The sequence below is a fragment of the Oncorhynchus gorbuscha genome, linkage group LG22, assembly GCF_021184085.1.
Source record: "Oncorhynchus gorbuscha isolate QuinsamMale2020 ecotype Even-year linkage group LG22, OgorEven_v1.0, whole genome shotgun sequence".
NCBI classification, from domain to species: domain Eukaryota; kingdom Metazoa; phylum Chordata; class Actinopteri; order Salmoniformes; family Salmonidae; genus Oncorhynchus; species Oncorhynchus gorbuscha.
This window is the reverse complement of record NC_060194.1, coordinates 6,245,649-6,264,093: the sequence shown is the minus strand read 5'-3', so window position 1 is coordinate 6,264,093 and position 18,445 is coordinate 6,245,649. Positions and strand designations below refer to the sequence as shown.

At 44.2% G+C, this 18,445-nt stretch overlaps 1 protein-coding gene across 1 annotated transcript; it reads right to left on the bottom strand.

The window, feature by feature from the left end:
- Positions 1–7,408: 7,408 nt before the first annotated feature.
- Positions 7,409–9,248, bottom strand: LOC124010117 (transcription factor HES-1-B-like). The gene is made up of 4 exons (XM_046322474.1): positions 8,881–9,248; positions 8,699–8,794; positions 8,472–8,559; positions 7,409–8,251 (listed from the first exon to the last, which is right to left on the bottom strand). Exons 1-4 carry the CDS (start codon positions 8,986–8,988, stop codon positions 7,749–7,751), a joined length of 795 nt encoding a protein of 264 aa, XP_046178430.1. The 5' UTR covers positions 8,989–9,248; the 3' UTR covers positions 7,409–7,748.
- Positions 9,249–18,445: the final 9,197 nt, after the last annotated feature.

Genomic DNA, 18,445 nt, shown 5'->3' with positions numbered 1-18,445 from the left:
TTTTACATTTAGCACACACAGTAGTTAGTGACCTAAAGTTTAAAGTGGAACTGACAACGTTTTGAGTACTTTGCAGATATGAAACAAACAGACAATCATAATATTGTTAAAAAATATCAAATTCCCAGTTTATGCTACAAAACCAACTTTATAAAAGGTTTTTAAAATAGGTTATATTTGACTCAACATAATAATAATAATAATAATAATAATAATAATATGCCATTTAGCAGACGCTTTTATCCGAAGCGACTTACAGTCATGTGTGCATACATTCTACGTATGGGTGGTCCCGGGAATCGGACCCACTACCCTGGCGTTACAAGCGCCATGCTCTACCAACTGAGCTACAGAAGGACCATAACGTACACGAAGGCATTGTTGGCAGAGTAGATGGATGCAGTTCAATGCATGATTAATATAATTCACCAATACATTGGTAGTCCCAAAAATATTAATATATAATAATAATAATAATATATGCCATTTAGCAGACGCTTTTATCCAAAGCGACTTACAGTCCTGTCAGGTTGTACATCACAGCTGGCCTGGTACATTGTTTGCTTCCTCTATATGGGATGCACTATTTAAGTTTCTGAACAAAAAAAATAAAAATGTAACTAAGGCTGGGAATGTCAATATACAATCAAACTAGCAAGGGCAATGATCCCAAGTTATTCATAACATAGCTAGTAGGCTAGCGTATCTATTTATGTAGCAAGCTAAAAACACGGGAGCGTAACGTTAGCTAGATAGCTGCTAGGAGGATGTCATGTCATGTCATTGGAGGGGTGGGTGGGGTGACTGACTTTTTCCTCTCTTGGTTTTTTGGTGGCTACACACAGCTGGAGATGCAGGTGTCATTTGGTTAGCTAGCAACAACTTGAACGACTTACCCAGTTAACATATCTCTTGCATTCGCAAATTCACACTGGCTATCTACTCCAATTTCAGAGCACTCTCGTCTGAGTGTGCCAGATCGCAGAACAACTGATTAATTTATGAACGCGTAACACCCACTGAATATGACAGGTGTCAGTAAACGTAGGGGGGAAAAGTCATATTTAGTCAAGAATGCTCTAGATAACATGTAAACAGCCTAACCAGTTTTGCCACGGCAAGTAAAATGGTAAGAGTGAGGTGTTCTCTCATTTGTGTCTGGAAGTAGCTAGCTAGCCAACTTTATCCAGTTATCTTGGGTGCTTGGCTTGGACAAGCATGCATTTGCAGGCAAGCTGTAGAAGGATGAGGAGGTTACAATTGCTCATTGTCTATCAGTGAATTTTTGATGGCAACTAGCTGAAAAGGTTTGAGAGGGTTTATATAATGTTCCTTCGTTAGATTTGAGTTCAACCTTTTAATTGTTGTTAGATCAATTGGACTGTAATGTTCACAAATCTAAGAGGACTCCCTTGGTATTTGCAGAAATCCATTCAGGTGTATTTCGTAGCTTTAGCCAATGTGTTCCAATGGTCTAAAGTTGCGCTGTTTCAACAGCCTGTAAACACACAGTCCAGTTCAAAGTGTTTGAATAAAGGCCAACTGTAGCTCTGATTGGCTATTGCGCACCGGTCTGTGTAGAATGTGGACCAGGACAAGACAGATGTTTTATTCTGTTTTATTTACTGCAGTCTAATAATTGTCCAAATGCAAGACCGTTTTCCCTCTATATTGCTATAGAATTTTCACAAATGCCTCAGTTGTAAAGTAGACGCAGGGAGTTAGGAAGCAGGTGTAGATGGTGAGTTTAATAATAACGAATATGGAGCGTTACAAAAACTAGAGAAGCGTCTGGACATAAAACTAATCCAATACTGCCTGAGAAGTGATGCTAGGGAGTGCTAGATAAAGGGGAAGTAATCAGGGTAGTGACGAAGTCCAGGCGCAGGTGTGCCTAATGAGGGTTGCCATGACTGGTGGTTAGTAAACTGGCGACGTCGAGTGCTGGAGTGGGAGTAGGTGTGACAGCACCCCAATGCGTGGCTCCAGTCACGGGACCTTGCTCGGGGATGGCTCCAAGGGCAAGGAGTGGGCCGGTCCGGACGGCGAGGGGTGGAAATCTTGGTTGATGTTGGGATCTAGAATGTCGTCCACCAGAACCCAACGCCGCTCCTCTGGGCCGTACCCCTCCCAGTCCACTAGGTACTGAAGCCGACCCCCACGACATCGGGAGTCCAGGAGGGATCTGAAGGCATAGGCAGGGCTTCCCTCAATGTCCAGGGGAGGCGGAGGGGTGCAACAGGCCTGCAATATTTTAGGTCAGGCATCCACAGGTCCGTGTGAACCTCTCCACCAACCCCCCAACACACACACACACACACACACACACACACACACACACACACACACACACACACACACACACACACACACACACACACACACACACACACACACACACACACACACACACACACACACACACACATAAACATCCCTAAAATCCCCATAAAACTTTAGCAAGCCCTCTCAATGATCACCCCCAGATGCCTCACACATGGTTCTTCAGTTTCTAATCGCATCCACCCAATCAGCTCAAAAGGTCAAGGCTGTAACTGAACCAACCCCCAGTTATGGGGCTATCTCACTTTAAAGGGACACCTGCAGTGAAAGTTCATCTTTATGGTGCTGGTCATAACCCCATGTGGGCAGAGAGCCAAGTGTGGCAGGAACAGAAGGGGGTAACAAGACCTGCAGACACCAACGTCAACAGCTTTGAAAACCTGGTAGCAGGTGATGTAGTACAGTAGTCATGTCCTTGATTTAAATATCTGACATCAGTAGTCTTATCTATGGTGAAAAATGCAACCATTGCAATATCAGGTTGTCATGTTGCTACTTGGCTCAATCCAAAAGCCAGGTCTAAAAACTAAGAAACATGTCTCAGGACCTTCAAAATTTGAGTAGTAGTGCTGATCTAAGATCAGTTTTGACTTTTAGATAATGATGAATAAGATCATATAGCCAAGGGGGACATGATCTTAGATCAGCACTCATTAGTCTGAGACACTTTATGTGTGTATACAGTGGCAAGAAGAAGTATGTGAACCCTTTGGAATTACCTGGATTTCTGCATCAATTGGTCATCAAATTTGATCTGATCTTCATCTAAGTCACAACAATAGACAAACATAGTATGTTTAAAGTAATAATGCACAAATGATTGTATTTTTCTTGTCTATATTGAATACATAATTTAAACATTCACAGTGTAGGTTGGAAAAAGTATGTGAACCCCCTAGGCTAATGACTTCTCCAAAAGCTATTTGGAGTCAGGAGTCAGCTAACCTGGAGTCCAATCAATGAGATGAGATTGGAGATGTTGGTTACAGCTGCCTTGCCTATAAAAACACTCACAAAATGTGAGTTTCCTATTCACAAGAAGCATTGCCTGATGTGCACCATGCCTTGAACAAAATAGATCTCAGAAAACCTAAGATTAAGAATTGTTGACTTGCATAAAACTGGAAAAGGATACAAAAGCATCTCTAAAAGCCTTGATGTTCATCAGCCCACAGTAAGACAAATTGTCTATGAATGGAGAAAGTTCAGCACTGTTGCTACTCTCCCTAGGAGTGGCCGTCCTGCAAAGATGACTGCAAGAGCACAGCGCAGAATGCTCAATGAGGTTAAGAAGAATCCTAGAGTGTCAGCTAAAGACTTACAGAAATCTCTGGAGCGTGCTAACATCTCTGTTGTCGAGTCTACGATACGTAAAACACTAAATAAGAATGGTATTCATGCGAGGACTCCATGGAAGAAGCCATTGCAGTCCCCCCAAACATTGCTGCACATCTGAAGTTTGAAAAAGTGCACCTGGATGTTCCACAGTGCTATAGGAAAAAATATTCTGTGGACAGATGAAACTACAGTTGAGTTGTTTGGAAGGACCACACAACACTATGTGTGGAGAAAAAGGGGACAGCACACCAACATAAAAAAACATAAAAAACATCAAAACAAGATTTCAACTAATCTGATTGGAATTTTAAAAAATAAAAAAACGTATAATCAGATCTAATTTAAAAGGTTGGGTGAAACAGAGACAAAATGCCCTTACATTGATTACTTTTTGAAAATTTAATCAGTTTTCCACATTGAGTCAACGTCACCGCATCGATTTCTTGGGTTGAAATTACAAGGAAACGACATTGATTCGACCAGTTTTTACCCAGTGGGAAGAGAATAGGATGAGTGATAAGGGGCCATTCTCTAGTTCACACATATCGGAATTCATTCACTACTGATGTCAAGTGCATAATCTATGCGCTTGTTTAGCATAGCCATCGGATGTGAACTATTTGCTCACAGAGTTCACCCTTGGAAAACATTGTTACTGCCCCCAAGAACAATACAGGCCAATTCAACATAGAGGCGGTCACAGTGGATGTTTCCGGTACATGTCAGGAAGATTTCCTATAGCAGGGTTCCTCTCACCGTGTCACTGTCTTTGTGACCAATGGCTCATCAATCAATGATCACACTGAGGGGCCAGCTTGAGCTAACTTAATGCTTGTCATCCTTCCTTTGAGGCGGTAGGGGTGAGAAAAATGGGCATCAAACCAAGGGGGCGTAAGGGAAGGCCTAGAATAGAAGAAAAAAGGGGGCAGGAAGGAGGAGAAATGAGAAGAATGAGAGGGGCGAGTGTCTTAGCTAACACTGGTAAACAGTGTCGATACAGAGAGACCATCAGCTGTTGTTGAATACAAGGCCGGCCTCCACCCAACACCACTCTAAATGCATCCGTTATACTTCAGGTGGCCCGTGGAACGGGTTTTTAGAGAGGAGCAGGCGATAGGCTAGATGAAACTCAAACTTTTAGGAGCTTCAGTAGCGGACCTCTCTTGTCTCTGAAGAGAGTAGCCCAGCCTTAACGGGGCCTTACAGGAGCTTTAGGAGATACTCAACAATGAGCCTCCAGTCACAGCATTGATGAAAGTGACAGCATGGTCCTCCCTCCTGTGGACCATTAAATCTCCTTCTGGATAAACAAGAGCAGGGCCCTCTATGAAGAGTGAGAGAGCTACAAAGAGAGGGGCCATTGAGCCACTGGGGGCCCGCCTTTGTTTTTGTATTGTGGGGCCCTTTCTCAATGGTCTGGTCCTGATAAGGGAGGCTCAATTTCGCTTTTAGGGCTCATACACATTGCCAGGGTGGTGGGTTTGGGAAAATCAGAGACAACTTAATTGACAGCATTGTGTGCGAGAGTGGGTTTCGACTGACAAACTAAATGGGAATAGAGAGGAAATTTGCTGTGTTTCCATGTTGAAAATATGCTGATTTAGAAAGTTGTTTGATAATCCAAAAAGGGTAATAGGTGGGATGGCTGAAAGTAGCTGAGGGGTGGGATTAAAAATCTCATGATTGGTAATAGTTATTACTGAAAACACTATAGATAATAATGTATACCGGAGATGTCTGAGTACTATCTATCCAAATGTAATGTGTATATATAAAAAACAATATATTTGTTATGTAAATGCTGTGTATAAAAGTACCATGTATGTAAAATGTGTGTAAAATATATATGTAACAAAAAAAGCTGTAAAAACAAAAACATCACAAAGTTACTTTTGTCCTCAGAAGAGGTGTATGGGCAATTAAACATTTAAAAGTTGTTTGATAATGAAAATAACTTGTATGATAGGACATAGTTATGTAACTTGCCTGGTTTAGGGGTTATATTCTAAAAGTGTGAAAAAGATGCCCAATTGCACTATCACTTCAAACACTATGCACTGGTGTCTGTCCATGGAGGTAAAATGCAGAATTAGAGGTTAGATCAATTATTCTCTCATTTTATGCCAGCTTTACCACCTTCCTGTTTTTAAACGGGTGTCCCATAGTGAAACTGTTTTTTAAATTATTATTTTGAATCGTTCTGCATGCTCTATTGAAGCTGTCCAGTCCTTGCTGGTCCCAAATCTGTTTGTGCTGTCTTGCCAAATCCTATGGTCATTGTCATGCCACAAACGGCTATTCCAGTCCTGTGAGGCAGAGTGACAGGCACCTGTGACCCCTGGTCAAGCTCTTCTCATGGCCCACTGTGGGAGCACTCAACCCTGGACACACACTAGGCTAGTCACTCCATTAGCTGGCTGACAGGCCGCTAAATGGACAGCAGCGCTATTCCTCAGCCTGTCACTAAGCGAAAGCCGTCAAGATCCTATGCCCAAACATGCACTTCCGGTGTGTAAATCAAACAGGGGTTTAGGCCACAGTGAATACTTTAGCTACAAGTCTGATTTGCACCATCCAGTTACTTTCAAAATGTATTGTGATTTTGTGGAGGAGTATCCCTTAAGCTTTAATGGCAAGCTTGACTCACAGTCACAAGTGTCAATAATGATTTGAGCAGGAACATTGTGTGATACCTTGGGGAGCAAAACCTTCATACCTCTACTTATTTTATATAGTGTAACGACCCTTGGTTTATAAGCGCGGAAATCGACTCTGCCGCACGAGCATGCTTTTGCGCCAGTCGATAGCGCGCCGGATCTCGGGCGCGATACCTGCTCCCTGCTGTTTCATTACAATATATTCTCATCACTCATTCCAATTTAAAATCATACCTAGTGTTTTAACAAAAAAAAATGCTAAAGAATGAAGAGCACATAATTTAACACCTAAACCTCGTGAATTTAAAGTAGTACACAGTAGATTGGCGCTACTTTCGCATTCGTATATCCCCTCGCTCGGATGTTAGCTCTGTGCCCACTGGTAACCTCTACCTGGAGAAACAGCACGCATGGAGGGTGTCACTAACAAGCTAAGAGCATTTTGTCTGGCCATCTCCACTCTCTCCCACCCTTAATCCCTCGCTCCCCATGTTCAGCCCCTTTCCCGTGTGTCCGCATTTCCTCGCCGGCAGGCAGCCCCGCGCGTGTCAAACGGGCTTCCCGCCTCCCCCCCGCCCCTAACCTGGTCATCTGTCTGTTGGCTGAAAGTCGTTCTCCCGATCTCTCGGGTTCCTTACCTCATCTGGGAGCTATTTATTCCCAGCCGGGGGGGGGGGGGGGGGTGAGGCTAAATATGATTCAGATGGGAAGATAACACTTTGGTGGTGGAGAAAGGCAGCGTTATTGGGCAAAATATCAGAATTGGGCTGCTTGTGTAAATGTAAAGTTAAAGCACTAGAACATGTCCATGGGTTTGGTGTAGCCTGTATTGCTTGAATCGTAAATCAGAGTTAGAATTCCTGCATGCTCCTTCGTCGATCAATGATAGCTCAGAGGTGATGTTGGATGGGAAGGTAGATGTTCAGATATGGAAGTACTTGAGGAGTTTGCTTGACAGTAGTTGGGAGCTTTCCTGTGCTCGATGCATAGCTCGAGATCCGAATGTCATTATGTGGTTTAAATAAGCCTTGATAGGGTCATCAATCACAGCACATCACTAGGGCAAGGATAGACAATTATTTTAATGTAATGTAAGTAAGATATGACCAGTTGGAGGTGTTAAACATTTCAATTTCATTTAAAGAATCTATTGATTTTCCATTTAGCATCACAACAATAACACATATTCATGACATCACTGACATACAAATATAAAATAATAATAATGGAACGGGTGAACTGTATCCGCCATCAAAGAATAACAACATGTGCGTAAACATCACTTTTGAGTCTTGCTTTGAACAGCCTATACGAAAATATTTTTAAAAAGTCATATCTGACGGAATACTTCCCGTAAAAAAAAAAAATGCGTCATCGTGCGTAAAAGTCCTTAATGCACGCAGAGTGACACTACCATGGTCTCCACACGGAGTCTGCGGTGACGGGAGGCGCAACAAGGGACACAGGCACCGCAAGTGCTGGATTGCCATGTATCGCGTTTGGCGCACTCGTATGCGTAAGAGCCACGCTTGGAATCAGAATAGCGAATTGTCCATCTGTCGCCGCCGGCACAATCTGAAGTCCACTGTATAATTTAGCCATTTCTGATGTGAGGTTGATAGGCGAGCCACTTTTGCAAGGCATTATTCCATTTAACTGAGGAGATGCACTTGGGATTTGCGCAATGGCTTGGGCAAGCAATGGATGCGGAGGGTAGGTGGGGATCTGGCATTGAGTTGAGAAGTTTACGGTGTTTATCTGTGACACACAGCCGGCTAAGTGGCTGAGAAGTCGAGACCTGATCTCCGTGTTCACCCCTCCACACGTGGACATAAAACGGGTGACTTCACTCATGCATTCGCTGAATCCCGCTCTGTACTTGCCAAAGACTGATGGATCCCTGCTTATAGCTGCTGTAAAGTCAAAAACATATATTTGAGGATATATTGTTCAGAAAATCATTACAATCGAATTATATAATACTAAGTAGGGTCTATCAATAGCTTTTGTAAACTTGGGTAAATATACGACCGTGGGAACTGCGGTGCGTGCCAATTGGGCACAGCCAGATTATATTTATGCAAGTCTGGAATGACTAATCAATTAGAGATAAAAAAAACAACAACAACCTACCAGTCATTTGGAGACGCTGCATATTCCTAAGGTGCTTCACAGTCATCTCAAGGATGTCCGCCTTCTCGAGCTTCGAATGTCTCGAGCTCTAAATAGACATCAAGAAGAAAATGACACATGATTAATAATCTATTTGAGTTTCTTTCCAGTCCATAACGATATAAGCATATGTCGTTGACTTAAATGTCTACATGGAATATGGTAATTACCATATAAAAAAAACGTACATCTTTTTTTAGTGCATCCAAGATTAGGGTCTTTAGCTGACCAAGGCTGTCATTGATTCGCGCACGTCTTCTCTTCTCCATAATTGGCTTTGAGGACTTAAAATACAAAACATGTTAATAATGAAAAACAAAACAATTGACATATAAAAAAGCAATAGTTTTCTTTCGGTGTGTTTTTGTACCTTTCTGTGCTCTGAGGCAGTCCTTGGTTTATCCGGAGTTCCACTGACCCTCGACGGAGTGGCTGCGACAGAGGATGGGGATGTTTTCTCCAAAATATCAGCTGGCATCTTCAAGTTTTAATATCCCACAATCGTCCAGCCAATTTAAGCAAATCCTTTTTAATGTCCCACTATTGTTTAATAAAGTCCAGCCTATTGAGTAATATTCAAACACCGGTCATGCACTTTTTCTGACCAACGCAGTTCGTTCTAGGCGTTTATTATAATGTGGCTGTATCTGAGGTAAAGTCCTATCAGTGCGGTGTTGATAACAAGTCAACACTGTTACTTTCACCCCGGGTCGTATTTATAGAGGAGGCTGCACGCGAACGGCTCGTGTGAAATGTCCCAAAGTTTTATTTCCACTGCAACTTTCTACCAATGAGCGCGCGGGACACGTTGCCAAGGATGAGGTTGGCTCGTGTAAGGAGGCCTTGCATTGGCTATCTGGTGTCTTGTGTGTGAGACGGTGGTCCACAGCACACTACTACACTGACCTACCAAGCAAAAAGGCAGTAACTGCTCATTTGGTCGAAAATTAGTAAATGTAATTTTTGCTACATGAAATGCATGCTTAATCATGTGGACAAGTATCCTGCCTCTATTGTATTGTGTTCTGGAGAACATTTGGGTTATGCTAGCAGTAATTGCGTAAAGTTACTGTGAAACTAAGGTAAATAAAATAATTTTATGTTATGAGCAGTTAATGCCTTTTTGCTTGGTAGGGCAGTACAGATGTAGGATCTTAATTTGAGCCAGTGTGCTACAGCAGGAAAAGGATCCTGCAGCAACGGGAAATGTGAATTATTATGTGGATTATATTTAATGGAATTTTTTTTCGGTAGGGTTTGTTACATTTTTCTGTATAGCAAATCAAGTCTGACATTTTAGAGTGGAAATTGCAAACTTCAGAAGACTTTTACAAATGAAAATACACTAAGTTTGCATTTCCTGCTCTGCAGGATAATTCTCAGCAACAAAAAAGTGATCAGATTAAGATCCTACATCTGTATATATGATCAACAAATACAACAGGTTACATTTTATAAAATGTGTTGCTGAAATATGAAGGTTTTAGTTATTAGTAGCAGTCAATTAAGGTTAAATAAATACCTGTATTGGACTTGTCTCCAATTTAAGCCCATGTTAAATGATCCAAAAGTGAGTAGTTCATAATGAAATAGAAACAGTTTGTTTTAATGTTCAAAATACTCTCTGTTTATTTTAGTATGTTAAACATTAAATAGCATATTTAAAGTACACTAAATAAATACATTTTTTTTAGGTCATCGTGTCTGTAAAGACAATATTCTGTAAACTACCATCACATGTATGTGACTGACAACTGATGTTGTACTCAATGCCCTTCACATCTCGGTCTTAGCATGCAGATGACATGAACTGTCACCATAGAGGAGAAGATTACCAGGTTGCTCTCACTCTCACCTTCTTCAAATCAAATCAAATCAAATCAAATGTAATTTGTCACATACACATGGTTAGCAGATGTTAAATGCGAGTGTAGCGAAATGCTTGTGCTTCTAGTTCCGACAATGCAGTGATAACCAACAAGTAATCTAACTAACAATTCCAAAACGACTGTCTTATACACAGTGTAAGGGGATAAGGAACATGTACATAAGGATATATGAATGAGTGATGGTACAGAGCAGCATACAGTAGATGGTATCGAGTACAGTATATACATATGAGATGAGTGTGTAGACAAAGTAAACAAAGTGGCATAGTTAAAGTGGCTAGTGATACATGTGTTACATAAGGATGCAGTCGATGATGTAGAGTACAGTATATACATATGAGATGAGTGTGTAGACAAAGTAAACAAAGTGGCATAGTTAAAGTGGCTAGTGATACATGGTGTTACATAAGAGAAAGGCCCCTTGACAGACTTCAGGCGCCCTAAACGTCTCCTTTCTAATGCTCCTAATACCTTTCAGCTCAAATGACCCCGAGGCCAGGTCAGGGTCTGTATGGGCCCGTATCGCGGAAGAAACTTGTCGTCTGTATCCTCAAATTCTTTCTTAACAATATGAACATAAATAAAGCACCAATGACTGACCTAAAAAAAAGAACACAGACGAAATTGTAGACACGAAAATGAGCCAATAGCCAGAGACGTCATCATGGATTTTCCATTCACGTCCAATGTTTTACACCCGTGTGTAAAATTACCACGGTTGTACGTTTTTCACGAAACAGGATTCGACGCTGAAAAGAGGCCTTTCTCTGTGAGTATCTTCTAAAGCAGTGTTCTCCAACACTGTTCCCGGAGCGCTACCCTCCACTAGGTTTTCACTCCAACCCCAGTTATAACTAACCTGACGCAGCTGATAAACCAGCTCCTTATTAGAATCAGGTGCACTAGATTAGGGTTGGAATGAAAAAACCTACAGGACGTTACCTCTCCAGGAACAGCATTGGAGCGCCCTGTTCTAAAGGCTACATCATTTACTGTGAAGATGTAGGTGTCCAGAGGGGATCCTGTTTTTTTTTCATTAATTCAATTCTTCTTCCTTTCACAAACAAGGGTTATGGGTTCTGGGACGAGACAACAGGGAGAGGGAGGATGCAGGATAGAAGGGGAGGAGGCGATGTGTTGCCCCTAATCAGCTCCATGCTCAATAAGCCTGCTGGTCCGACTGGAGACGTGCCTTTATTGTGCACCGTGATCTATAACGGTGCTTTATGGCACACTCCAGATCAGTATCAGTGTGGGAAACACAGAGGAGAGAGAGAGGAACAGAGGCTCAGGTCACCATTTGAGGGGGTTTGAAAGCTATTGAGGGAAAACAGTGTCTGATAACAACCCATAACAGAAGGGCGGTTGAGTTGGACCGTCACAGAGTAGGACGACCTTGGACCTTGTGGAAATATTTAAAGAAAGTATATTGCTACTTGACCGCATTCCCCCGAACCAGTATGGCGCTTTGTTCACGTCAATGACTGGCGATGAAGATTGACATGTTGTGTCCGTAACGCTACATTTAAACAAAGACAGCACCCTGGGTTGTTTGCTCATAGCCACTTGCCAGTATTTTTGACACTAACCTCCACGTTCATCTGGTTTGAGACGGACCGCCCTACATATTCTCCCCACTGCTGTCATGCCAAGGCAAATCGACTGTGGAATGGCCATCTCAATCACCAAATCCCGGGATTCGTCCCTTTTTAACTGGGCTGTGTGACACAGAGAGCGAGGCCAGCCAGATGGGGACAGAGGGATCACTTAAACATCTCACCAGGGCCTCCGCTTGTTCTCCCCACCTCCTCCCTTTGAGAACCTCTTAAAGAAGGGGGGCCTCCTATAGCAACTCCTGGCTATTGCCCGCCCGCCTTTTGTCCCCCTCCCCAGCAGAAGTTTCTGCTCCAGAAGCCTTAGACAAGGCCTCCATTAATTGCGGGCCTGTGTGGAATACACGGGGGACAATGGGCCCAACAGAGTGTCCGGCCCTCAGACAAGGCTGGAAACAAATGGTACAGGGAGTCCGGCAGAATAGAATCGTCCTGGCTGATGTCACTGAATACATTTACCTACCTCAGAGCCCATTCAGCACCACGCTTTGTTTTATTTGGACAAAAAAAGGGGGAGGTATCAATAGCGGGAATGGGAGGGGGGGAGAGGCTTGATGATGGGAAATCACTGGTCTCCATGGTCACCATCCGTCCCAAAAATATGGTAGAATTGATTGGAGGCGGGGATGAAAAGGAGAGGCTATAAGATTAAAGCTCCAGAAGATAAGAAAAGCGATTGAAAACAAAGGTTGTGTTTTCCAGTTTCTTTAACTCTGTGGGATTTCTTTCCAACCCTCTATGATAATCAGACGCGAAGAGATCAATCCTAATGAAACAGGGTTGGTTCAGTTAGCAAGACATGCTCACATGGTGAGTAACCTTGCCCGAAACCTGAGGACTTGCGTTAGCTCCTAGAGCAATGTCTAGGCTTTAGCTCAAAGGGCTAACAGTCTTGTGGTATAATGAAAGAAGCAACAGGCATTTTGCAATTCCTCGGACCACAACAAGCCACCATCTGTCACCTTCCTTTAGCCTTATAGCGATGCTCCAGAACATTTGTATAATTTCAGCCAGTAGTTTTGAAAGTGGTGCTCATGAGCCAAAACTGGTCCCTGTTTTGTGTGTATTATGTCATCCAGTTGTATACTACGTCATCCATTTCGTACGATATGTTACAAATTCAATTCATACAATATGTTATGAATATTTTGTGCTTAAGATCCCGGATTGCATCTTTACATCTTAAAATGCCAGCATTTAGAGAACTTCAACTTGGAGCAAAGGCAATGAGACGTCAGTTTTATTTAACTTTAGGTCCTTCCTTTCAAAGGAAATTGAGCAGGCATGTGCACAGATAGGGTACTTCCCAACCTCCTTCCCCTTTGCCAAGTGCCCTTTTGGGTAGTGGTATAACTTGTCATTTTTGTATACAGTTTTTGTTGTTGTTGTTCTGAACCCACTGCCCCCAAGTTGTAGTGACGTCGTTAAGTTCACCACCCCCACCCTCTTCATTGATCTGTACTATACAGAGCTCCCGTCCACCTGATTTTGCCTTTTTCCAATCTGCCCTGTACGGAGATTGAGCGCCCGGTATCCAAACATGCACGGCTTGTGATGTGGGTCAACTGTCAAGTGTGTGTAGCAAGCTACCTATTTTTAAAAAAAAGTATGTTATTAACCTTTATTTAACTAGGCAAGTCAGTTAAGAACAAATTCTTATTTACAGCTGCCCTGCCCTACCCTGACCAAACCCTCCCCTAACCCAGACCACGCTGGGCCAAACCCTCCCCTAACCCAGACCACGCTGGGCCAATTGCGCGCCGCCCTATAGGACTCCCGATCACGACCAGTTTTGATACAGCCCGTGATCGAACCTGGGATCAATCCAGGGTCCGTAGTGACGACTCTCGCCCTGAGATGTAGTGCCTTAGACTGCTGCGCCACTCGGGAGTCTGTTAAACCAGTTAAACTCTTAGTGGTTGTTTTGGACACGGTACAGGGTCTGGCGAGTTTTGGGTGGTAAACCCCCCAAAAAATGTTTTGGTTAGAAAATCAAAAGTCACGTATAATTTGAAAGCTACAGCCCTTGTCTTTTTGTAAGTAGAACTCAACTCTTACTGCTGGCAATGTCATAAGATCCCCCCCCACCACCACCGATAAACTCAATAACTTGAAAAACATGATTGATAGGGTCAGTTCAAGATGTCAGGCTTGAAAATCTGATCAGCCATTTTCGCAAAGTGAGTCACTACCCAAACAAGAAGGAACTGGTTTCAAGTGGCCAAGAGACTCCTATTGCTATCTATCTACTGGGAATCAGACAGGGGATATCTTAACATTAATGGATGGGTTGAGACTTCAACAATCTTTTCATGTATAATTCCTGTAAGACAAAAACAATGCATGTTAGATAAAAGCACTGCACTTTTAAAATGGCTGTGTTACTATGTGAAAACGTTTAAAGTGACACCAAGTAAAATATCAGATTTTTTAAATATACTTCAACATTTTGGGACTTTAATTGGTGTCATAATTTATGTCAAACCTAAACTTCAAATCTCTTATTCCCCAACATTCCCCTATTACCCCTGTTCTACATAATCATTGAACACTGGTCACTTTAATTATGTTTCCATACTGTTTTACACACTTAATATGTATATACTGTATTCTTGTCATGTTTTGTCATTTATTATCTTGTCTTGTCCCTGTGCTTCCCATTCTATTCGTTTCCCTCTGCTGGTCTTATTAGGTTCTTTCCCTCTTTCTATCCCTCTCTCTCCCCCTCCCTCTCTCACTCTCTCGCTCTCTCTTCTCTCTATCGTTCCGTTCCTGCTCCCAGCTGTTCCTATTCCCCTAATCAATCATTTAGTCTTCCCACACCTGTTCCCGATCCTTTCCCCTGATTAGAGTCCCTATTTCTTCCTTTGTGTTCCGTTCCTGTCCTGTCGGTTCCTTGTCTAGAATTCACCGTGCTGTGTTTGTGTATCGCCCTGTCGTGTCGTGTTTTCCTCAGATGCTGCGTGGTGAGCAGGTGTCTGAGTCTGTCTGGTTCAAGTGCCTTCCCGAGGCAACCTGCTGTTCACCTGCTGTTCAAGATCGAGTCTCCAGTTTGTCCTCGTCATTTCGAGTGAAAGTTGTGTTTTTTGTTTGTATTTACTTTACTGGATTAAAGACTCTGTTTTCGCCAAGTCGCTTTTGGGTCCTCTTTCACCTGCATGACAGAAGGAACCGACCAAGGAATGGACCCAGCGACTTCAGACGCTCGTTACACTGCCGTCGAGATCCAAGGAGCCATGCTCGGCAGACACGAGCAGGAATTGTCTGCTGCTCGCCATGCCGTGGAGAACCTGGCCGCTCAGGTTTCCGACCTCTCTGGACAGTTCCAGAGTCTACGTCTCGTGCCACCTGTTACTTCCTGGCCTGCCGAGCCTCCAGAACCTAGGGTTAATAACCCACCTTGCTACTCCGGGCAGCCCACTGAGTGCCGCTCCTTTCTCACGCAGTGTGAGATTGTGTTCTCTCTCCAACCCAACACATACTCTAGAGAGAGAGCTCGGGTTGCTTACGTCATTTCACTCCTTACTGGCCGGGCTCGAGAATGGGGCACAGCTATCTGGGAGGCAAGGGCTGATTGCTCTAACAAGTTCCAGAACTTTAAAGAGGAGATGATTCGGGTTTTTGACCGTTCAGTTTTTGGTAGGGAGGCTTCTAGGGCCCTGGCTTCCTTATGCCAAGGTGAACGGTCCATAACGGATTATTCTATTGAGTTTCGCACTCTTGCTGCCTCTAGTGAGTGGAACGAGCCGGCGCTGCTCGCTCGTTTTCTGGAGGGACTCCACGCAGTGGTTAAGGATGAGATTCTCTCCCGGGAGGTTCCTTCAGATGTGGACTCTTTGATTGCTCTCGCCATCCGCATAGAACGACGGGTAGATCTTCGTCACCGGGCTCGTGGAAGAGAGCTCGCATCAACGGTGTTTCCCTGCTCCGCATCGCAACCATCTCCCTCCTCTGGCTCAGGGTCTGAGCCCATGCAGCTGGGAGGGATTCGCATCTCGACTAAGGAGAGGGAACGGAGGATCACCAACCGCCTGTGCCTCTATTGCGGAGTTGCTGGACATTTTGTTAATTCATGTCCAGTAAAAGCCAGAGCTCATCTGTAAGCGGAGGGCTACAGGTGAGCGCAACTACTCAAGTCTCTCCATCAAAATCCTGTACTACTTTGTCGGTCCATCTACGCTGGACCGGTTCGGGTGCTACATGTAGTGCCTTGATAGACTCTGGGGCTGAGGGTTGTTTCATGGACGAAGCATGGGTTCGGAAACATGACATTCCTTTCAGAGAGTTAGAGAAGCCTACGCCCATGTTCGCCTTAGATGGTAGTCATCTTCCCAGTATCAGATTTGAGACACTACCTTTAACCCTCACAGTATCTGGTAACCACAGTGAGACTATTTCTTTTTTGATTTTTCGTTCACCGTTTACACCTGTTGTTTTGGGTCATCCCTGGCTAGTATGTCATAATCATTCTATTAATTGGTCTAGTAATTCTATCCTATCCTGGAACGTTTCTTGTCATGTGAAGTGTTTAATGTCTGCCATCCCTCCCGTTTCTTCTGTCCCTACTTCTCAGGAGGAACCTGGCGATTTGACAGGAGTGCCGGAGGAATATCATGATCTGCGCACGGTCTTCAGTCGGTCCCGAGCCAACTCCCTTCCTCCTCACCGGTCGTATGATTGTAGTATTGATCTCCTTCCGGGGACCACTCCTCCTCGGGGTAGACTATACTCTCTGTCGGCTCCCGAACGTAAGGCTCTCGAGGATTATTTGTCTGTGTCTCTTGACGCCGGTACCATAGTGCCTTCTTCCTCTCCGGCCGGGGCGGGGTTCTTTTTGTTAAGAAGAAGGACGGTACTCTGCGCCCCTGCGTGGATTATCGAGGGCTGAATGACATAACGGTTAAGAATCGTTATCCGCTTCCCCTTATGTCATCAGCCTTCGAGATTCTGCAGGGAGCCAGGTGCTTTACTAAGTTGGACCTTCGTAACGCTTACCATCTCGTGCGCATCAGAGAGGGGGACGAGTGGAAAACGGCGTTTAACACTCCGTTAGGGCATTTTGAGTACCGGGTTCTGCCGTTTGGTCTCGCCAATGCGCCAGCTGTTTTTCAGGCATTAGTTAATGATGTTCTGAGAGACATGCTGAACATCTTTGTTTTTGTCTATCTTGACGATATCCTGATTTTTTCTCCGTCACTCGAGATTCATGTTCAGCACGTTCGACGTGTTCTACAGCGCCTTTTAGAGAATTGTCTCTACGTAAAGTCTGAGAAGTGCTCTTTTCATGTCTCCTCCGTTACTTTTCTCGGTTCCGTTATTTCCGCTGAAGGCATTCAGATGGATTCCGCTAAGGTCCAAGCTGTCAGTGATTGGCCCGTTCCAAGGTCACGTGTCGAGTTGCAGCGCTTTTTAGGTTTCGCTAATTTCTATCGGCGTTTCATTCGTAATTTCGGTCAAGTTGCTGCCCCTCTCACAGCTCTTACTTCTGTCAAGACGTGTTTTAAGTGGTCCGGTTCCGCCCAGGGAGCTTTTGATCTTCTAAAAGAACGTTTTACGTCCGCTCCTATCCTCGTTACTCCTGACGTCACTAGACAATTCATTGTCGAGGTTGACGCTTCAGAGGTAGGCGTGGGAGCCATTCTATCCCAGCGCTTCCAGTCTGACGATAAGGTTCATCCTTGCGCTTATTTTTCTCATCGCCTGTCGCCATCTGAGCGCAACTATGATGTGGGTAACCGTGAACTGCTCGCCATCCGCTTAGCCCTAGGCGAATGGCGACAGTGGTTGGAGGGGGCGACCGTTCCTTTTGTCGTTTGGACAGACCATAAGAACCTTGAGTACATCCGTTCTGCCAAACGACTTAATGCCCGTCAAGCTCGTTGGGCGTTGTTTTTCGCTCGTTTCGAGTTTGTGATTTCTTACCGTCCGGGTAGCAAGAACACCAAGCCTGATGCCTTATCCCGTCTGTTTAGTTCTTCTGTGGCTTCTACTGATCCCGAGGGGATTCTTCCTTATGGGCGTGTTGTCGGGTTAACAGTCTGGGGAATTGAAAGACAGGTTAAGCAAGCACTCACGCACACTGCGTCGCGCGCGCTTGTCCTAGTAACCTCCTTTTCGTTCCTGTTTCCACTCGTCTGGCTGTTCTTCAGTGGGCTCACTCTGCCAAGTTAGCTGGTCATCCCGGTGTTCGAGGCACTCTTGCGTCTATTCGCCAGCGCTTTTGGTGGCCGACTCAGGAGCGTGACACGCGCCGTTTCGTGGCTGCTTGTTCGGACTGCGCGCAGACTAAGTCGGGTAACTCTCCTCCTGCCGGTCGTCTCAGACCGCTCCCCATTCCTTCTCGACCATGGTCTCACATCGCCCTAGACTTCATTACCGGTCTGCCTTTGTCTGCGGGGAAGACTGTGATTCTTACGGTTGTCGATAGGTTCTC

Excerpts from the sequence above, each read along its gene's own strand:
- LOC124010117 (XM_046322474.1), bottom strand. The coding sequence starts at position 8,988 with ATGCCAGCTGATATTTTGGAGAAAACATCCCCATCCTCTGTCGCAGCC. Across the intron at positions 8,795-8,880 it reads CTGCCTCAGAGCACAGAAAG|TCCTCAAAGCCAATTATGGA; the intron begins GTACAAAAACAC and ends TTGTATTTTAAG. Across the intron at positions 8,560-8,698 it reads TGGATGCACTAAAAAAAGAT|AGCTCGAGACATTCGAAGCT; the intron begins GTACGTTTTTTT and ends ATGTCTATTTAG.